A 7259-nucleotide genomic window follows, 5' to 3' on the forward strand; every position below is an offset into this window, starting at 1 on the left:
TCTAACGCCAGGAATTCTTCCACCTTACGTCAACTCCTAGTATCCCTCTCACTGTTTTCTCTGACTCTTGCCTTTCCTTACCTCCTGAGAAAAGACTGGATCTTATTGGAGTGTTGTCCACTTTACTCTGATATTTTTGAGAAGAAGAAGGGAAGTAAGAAACTCCCTCTAAAGTCCTTACTTGTATTCGTATAGTATAAACTATTTTAAATATACATTAAGCTTCATACAATTTCCAGTGATGCCTCATTGAAGCCAAGTAAATACTGAGCATAACACAGTGTTTATGTGGAAACCTAGTCATTTATTAGTTTAAAAAATCTAACGTTGAGATGTATTCTCAGAGTGCTCCATTTCCTAACTTTAACATTTATTTTAGGGTGCATGATGCCTGGATGTCAAAACACTTTGGAATAGACCGAAAATCGCAAACCATGCCAGCTCTTCGAAACAGATCAGGAATAATGCAGGCCCGGCTTCAGCATCTTAGTAGCCTGGAAAGTTCATTTACACTTAATCACAGTAAGTGAAAAATGTGTGTAGGGTACCCATTTGAAACAGATATTAATACTATTTAATCTTAAAGAAGTACTGGCTTAAATCTCCAATACAATTGGTAATCATTTCCCATACATAGATACAATTGCATATCTCTGTTTATGAACAGTCATTTCACCATATGTGAATATATGATAAGATATGCATGGATTTTTCGGCAATTTTAGGTAATGATGGGTTTTTTTCTTAGTTCAATATCAAGGAAGTTAATTTTCCCTTTGAATTATTGTTCTTATATTATTTTACATTTGATATCCTTTATTCCTACTTTAATGCAGATAACGGCATCTTAATATAATAGTATGTATAATATTTGTTTAGAGTCACTATTGTTCATTCAGTGATCTTAAGGGATTATCCATGCTGAGCTGACCGCAGAAATCAAAGAACTGTAAATAGTATTTTGACAAAGATGTATTTCACACAGGTTGAAGTACTGACAAGTCAAATAGGACAAGGAGGAAGCTACAGGGTTATATAAATGGAAGCTATCCTCTGAGGAACAAATATTAATAAAAAAGTCAAAGAGTGAGATAAACGTTCATTTCCACACAGTCCTTTGGGGATTGCATAAAAGGAAGCCAGCAGAACTGGCTTTGCGATAGGGCTAATAATAAAAACAAATGTCTTGAGCAGATGGACCTGAGCTAATAGAGTCAAGACTTTTAAAAAAATGCAAGTCTTACAGCCTTCAGCTTTGCTCTTTGTCACTTGTAAAAATATCAGTATAATGAACCTATGTATTTCAGTTGGCCCAGATGCTTTGTTTTCCTCCTGATTTAGAAACGTCTCATACCATTGGCATCATTGAAAACATCTGGCCATAGGGCGCCACTGTATGTAATGTAGCTGCATTTCTATGAGTTTCTCGTTTTTGCACACATAATTAACAACACAGCCTAAAATGCCTCCTGCGTTATTTCCTGGTTACGTCACCATAGTTCATCACTGAAATCTTGTCTCCAAAGAAGTGGGCACCTAATTATTTGTTGCAGAGCTGTTGATACAGAGCTGAAGTAAAAATTAGTGGAATTGATTAACCCAGACCATATTTGATTAAGGAGTAAATACAGTGAAACTCATTAAGTCTGCAGGCATTGAAAGCCTGCTTTCTTTGTGTTTGTCTCTCTGAGTCTTTGGAGGAGAAAATCATTCAAAACTGTTATGTGAATTTCTGTGTTGGGCAGTTTTAATTTTCTTTTTTTTTAAATCCCAGGTTCTGCAACAACTGAAGCAGACATTTTCCATCAGGCACTTCTTGAAGGCAATACTGCTACTGAAGTTTCCCTAACAGTACTAGATACCATATCATTTTTCACCCAGTGCTTCAAGGTAAACATGAAGAGTTAGAACTCAGTCGGTATCATTGCAAAGAAAATATTATGCAAAAACTAATTAGTCAGACGAAGCTTAGTATAGTATAAAAGCCCCCAGTGAGCAGTCAGGAAACTTGGATGGCAGACCTAGTTTGGCTCCTGTGTGACCTTGGGAAATCACTGAGACTCGTGTGCCACATCCATAAAATGAGAGGATTGGGCTAATTTGCCCTGAATTTCCCTTCTCTTTTATTTTTCTGTTTAAAAAACAGTTTTCTTTCACACTTTAATGAAAATATCCAGTAATTTTTAGCCCAAATTATGATTGAGTCAGTTTATCCAAACACCCATTGTGATGAGGTATCTTGTCAAGCCAGATGATGTCCAGGCAGGCTGGCTGGCTGGCTTCCCTCGTCAGGTGCCTGGTGGTTTCTCTCAGATGCTTGCCTCTCGATACAAATCATCATTGCTAGGATTAAAAAATAATAATAAGAAGAAGAAATTAAAAGCAATTATCTTGCAGGGTTGTTGAAGGTGTAAAATGAGATAATGGATGTGAGAGTGCTTTGAAAAGTAAAGACTGTATAACTATAATGAAGGGTAACAGTAGTGGGAGAACTCAAAAGTGAAAACTCTTGCTGGCTTTTCATCTGAGTTATACAGATTCTTTTTCTTTTCTTCCCCCCTTCTCTAAGTAATTCAGTTAATTGCTTCACCCCTCTGGATTTACTATGGAAACCTGGCCTGTGCTTTTCAAAGAGGCTTATCAGGGAAAACTGAATTAGATACTAATAAGAAATAGGCTGCAAAATCCCTTTATGAAGTATTAAGTTCTGATTAAAATGCAGCCCAAATTCATTTTTTATTGTGCCAGTAAGTAAGACATTTGGTCTCAAGGTTTGCATTGTATTCCTTCCTCCTATTCAAATACTTCTCATTTGTTTAACATACATCTCTTGGTAGATGTCAGGCACTATCCTAAGTGCTTTAGAAATATTAACCCACTTTTTTGTCGTGGGTCTGGAGGTGGAAAAGAGGACTGCAAATGGGCAGCAAGGATCTTTTTGAGATGATGGGAATGATTGGGTTGTAATGGTTGCAAAACCCTGGAAATTTACCAAAAATAATTGAATCATGTACTTAAAATAGGTAAATTTTGTGGTATGTAAATTATACCTTAATAAACTTAAAAGTACAAATGTGAACTCACCTTTAATCCTCACACTAGCTTCGTGATATAAATACTGTTATTTTTCCCATTTTAAAATGAGGAAACTGAGGCTCACAGGGAAGTTAATGTCACATAGGTGGTTAGTTAACAGAATCAGGATTCTGATCTAGGCCAGTTATCACAAGAGTCCATGCTTCTAACCACTACCCCATGCTTATTAGAAGTAGACTAACAGAAATATCAAACACCATTCAGGGATTCTGGCTATCAAGGTTACCATTAAATCTCTTAGAGGTTTGCATATTGTTTTGGTTCGTTGTTGTTATTTTTGGCCAAGTTGTAACCTGGTAATTAGTTTCTTGAGGGATGGGAGAGCAGGACTGGAGGTGTTAACCAATGCATTTTTTTTTAAAGTTTCACAAACCAATAGATATTTCTCTACAATTTGTTGTTTCTCTTATATCTCTATTTGCAAGGAACATTTAAACAATTTACGTAGTCTGTTCAATTGTGATCCCTGTTATTATCTCTACTCATAGAGGGTTTAATTTGTCACCAGTGGCTAAAGATATCTTAAACATACATTTAAAAGCAAATTAGATAATAGACTTTTAAAATGGAATTGATGTTTTCCTTAATTCTTACATTACTTTGTCAGAGAAATACAAAGGCTGGTTACCTTGTATCCATTTTTAATTTACTGATTTCTGAATTGAGGAGCAATATGGTTAGGTTAATAGAAAATACTCTTCCCATACTAGTTCTGTATTTGCTGTGTTATACTGGAAAAAGATTTTTTTCATCTATTTAAAATTATGGAATTAAGTATAGATGTAGTTTATATAGTATTTTAAGATTTCCAAGTTGAAAGATGGCACAGATGATTTTAGATTATGTTAAACTTTTTATTGTTACTTTTCAAGCAGTGGTTTGATAAACAGGTTGTTGGTAAAGCCTGTTCTCTCATTCTGGGGGGAGCGGCATAAACTTTTTCTGCAAATTTTTTTTTCATGTTTTGTAGAGCCAAGTTTTAAATAATGATGGCCACAACCCGTTAATGAAAAAAGTATTTGATATTCATCTTGCTTTTCTTAAAAATGGGCAATCTGAAGTGTCGCTGAAACATGTCTTTGCCTCACTGCGAGCTTTCATTAGTAAGGTAAGAGCAGAGCTTTGTGGCTGCGAGTGGCCTTGCTTCATAGCAAGAAGGAAAGGGAAACAGGGATCATTGCGAAGACCTCTCCAAACCTCAGATAAGGAAGCCATTAAATCCTACCTTTGTAAATATTAGAACAGCAAAATACGTAAAGAGAGCCTGACCAGGCATTCCCTAAAATCAGCACGTGCTTTTTATTTTGTCCTGTCATCGCTTTCTGAAGAGTATCATTTTAAAATTACCAACTGCCAGTTTTTCTTCTCTTTTGCTTCTTTTTAAAGTATTGTCATGCTGAAGATATATAAGCTGTGAGGGTACTCGTGTATAAGCACTTTGAAAGCAGAGACCAAGTCTTATAACCCCAGGGCCTTGTATGATATCTTGCAAATTGTAGGCACTCAATACATGTTCAGATGAATGAATGCTTCCTTTCAGTGCGAATTGTATCGGTGGCCTCTAAATGTTCAGGCCACTTACCTCATCTAAACTAAAACTTCAGACTAGGCTTTTAGGATAAGTATGACTGAAACAGATAGCAAGATTTATTTCTGATCTGGTTTTGATAGCTTTTAAACATAATTAAAAGCATTAGGAAGCAAGATGGAGTTAAAATTATGGAAAGGCACAGTCTAGGCCTCCACTCTAGTATGTGTAACTCCAACAAGACAAATTCAGTTAACCGATTTGTGTAATAGGATAGCTGAGCATGGAAAACTTTTTTGTCATTATTTGTATGGCAACTTACGGGGTTTAACTGATATAAAAATTAGGTGATCTTGAAGGTTTATTTTTAAATTGACGTTCTTTTTTTAAAATTTTTTAATTTTTGGCTGCGTTGGGTCTTTGTTGCTGCTCGCGGGCTGTCTCTAGTTGCGGCGAGCAAGGGCTATTCTTTGTTGTGGTGCGTGGGCTACTCATTGTGGTGGCTTCTCTTGTTGCGGAACATGGGCTCCATGCGTGCGGGCTTCAGTAGTTGTGGCACGTGGGCTCAGTAGTTGTGGATCGCAGGCTCTAGAGCGCAGGTTCCGTAGTTGTGGCGCAGGGGCTTAGTTGCTCCGCGGCATGTGGGATCTTCCCGGACGAGGGCTTGAACCCATGTCCCTGCATTGGGAGTCAGATTCTTAACCGCTACGCCACCAGGGAAGCCCTAAATTGCCATTCTTTAATATATATATATTTTTACATATTTATTGGAGTATAATTGCTTTACAATGGTGTATTACTTTCTGCTTTATAACAAAGTGAATCAGTTATACATATACATATGTTCCCATATATCTTCCATCTTGCATCTCCCTCCCTCCCACCCTCGCTATCCCACCCCTCTAGGTGGTCACAAGCACCGAGCTGATCTCCCTGTGCTATGCGGCTGCTTCCTACTAGCTATCTATTTTACATTTGGTAGTGTATATTTGTCCATGCCACTCTTTCGCTTTGTCACAGCTTACCCTTCCCCCTCCCCATTCCCTCAAGTCCATTCTCTAGTAGGTCTGTGTCTTTATTCCTGCCTTACCCCTAGGTTCTTCATGACATTTTTTTTCTTAAATTCCATATATATGTGTTATCATACGGTATTTGTCTTTCTCTTTCAGACTTACTTCACTCTGTATGACAGACTCTAGGTCCATCCACCTCATTACAAATAGCTCAATTTCATTTCATTTTATGGCTGAGTAATATTGCATTATATATATGTGCCACATTTTCTTTATCCATTCATCCGATGATGGACACTTAGGTTGTTTCCATCTCCAGGCTATTGTAAATAGAGCTGTAATGAGCATTTTGGTACATGACTCTTTTTGAATTATGGTTTTCTCAGGGTATATGCCCAGTAGTGGGATTGCTGGGTCATATGGTAATTCTATTTGTAGTTTTTTAAGGAACCTCCATACTGTTCTCCATAGTGGCTGTACCAATTCACATTCCCACCAGCAGTGCAAGAGTGTTCCCTTTTCTCCACACCCTCTCCAGCATTTATTGTTTCTAGATTTTTGATGATGGCCATTCTGACTAGTGTGAGATGATATCTCATTGTAGTTTTGATTTGCATTTCTCTAATGATTAATAATGTTGAGCATTCTTTGATATGTTTGTTGGCAGTCTGTATATCTTCTTTGGAGAAACGTCTGTTTAGGTCATCTGCCCATTTTTGGATTGGGTTGTTTGTTTTTTTGTTATTGAGCTGCATGAGCTGCTTATAAATTTTGGAGATTAATCCTTTGTCAGTTGCTTCATTGCAAATATTTTCTCCCATTCTGAGAGTTTTCTTTTGGTCTTGTTTATGGTTTCCTTTGCTGTGCAAAAGCTTTGAAGTTTCATTAGGTCCCATTTGTTTATTTTTGTTTTTATTTCCATTTCTCTGGGAGGTGGGTCAAAAAGGATCTTGCTGTGATTTATGTCATAGAGTGTTCTTCCTATGTTTTCCTCTAAGAGTTTGATAGTTTCTGGCCTTACATTTAGGTCTTTAATCCATTTCGAGCTTATTTTTGTGTATGGTTTAGGGGGTGATCTAATCTCATACTTTTACATGTACCTGTCCAGTTTTCCCAGCACCACTTATTGAAGAGGCTGTCTTTTCTCCACTGTACATTCCTGCCTCCTTTATCAAAGATAAGGTGACCATACGTGCATGGGTTTATCTCTGGGCTTTCTATCCTGTTCCATTGATCTATCTTTCTGTTTTTGTGCCAGTACCATTCTGTCTTGGTTACTGTAGCTTTGTAGTATAGGCTGAAGTCAGGGAGCCTGATTCCTCTAGCTTCGTTTTTCGTTCTCAGGATTGCTTTGGCTATTCGGGGTCTTTTATGTTTCCATACAAATTGTGACATTTTTTTGTTCTAGTTCTGTGAAAAATGCCAGTGGTAGTTTGATAGGGATTGCATTGAATCTATAGATTGCTTTGGGTACTAGAGTCATTTTCACAATGTTGATTCTTCCCATCCAAGAACATGGTATATCTCTCCATCTATTTGTATCATCTTTAATTTCTTTCATCAGTGTCTTATAATTTTCTGCATATAGGTCTTTTGTCTCCATAGGTAGGTTTATTCCTAGA

The 7259-nt window shown here is 37.1% G+C and overlaps 1 protein-coding gene across 7 annotated transcripts in view; it reads left to right on the forward strand.

Moving 5' to 3' along the window:
- The window catches only part of DOCK11 (dedicator of cytokinesis 11), a 217683-nt gene that overhangs the window by 159421 nt on the left and 51003 nt on the right, over nucleotides 1–7259 (forward strand). For all 7 annotated transcript variants that reach the window (XR_003796312.1, XM_029240008.1, XM_029240010.1 and 4 more), the window contains 3 exons: nucleotides 380–522; nucleotides 1775–1890; nucleotides 4067–4204. Coding sequence is in view for 6 of the 7 variants with exons in the window: in XM_029240008.1 (XP_029095841.1) it covers nucleotides 380–522; nucleotides 1775–1890; nucleotides 4067–4204 (397 nt within the window). In the remaining variant the exon portion in view is untranslated. The remainder of the gene's footprint in view (nucleotides 1–379; nucleotides 523–1774; nucleotides 1891–4066; nucleotides 4205–7259) is intronic.

Source organism: Monodon monoceros, unplaced genomic scaffold (genome assembly GCF_005190385.1).
Source record: "Monodon monoceros isolate NGI ecotype Baffin Bay Population unplaced genomic scaffold, NGI_Narwhal_1 Super_Scaffold_22, whole genome shotgun sequence".
In the NCBI taxonomy this organism is placed as follows: domain Eukaryota; kingdom Metazoa; phylum Chordata; class Mammalia; order Artiodactyla; family Monodontidae; genus Monodon; species Monodon monoceros.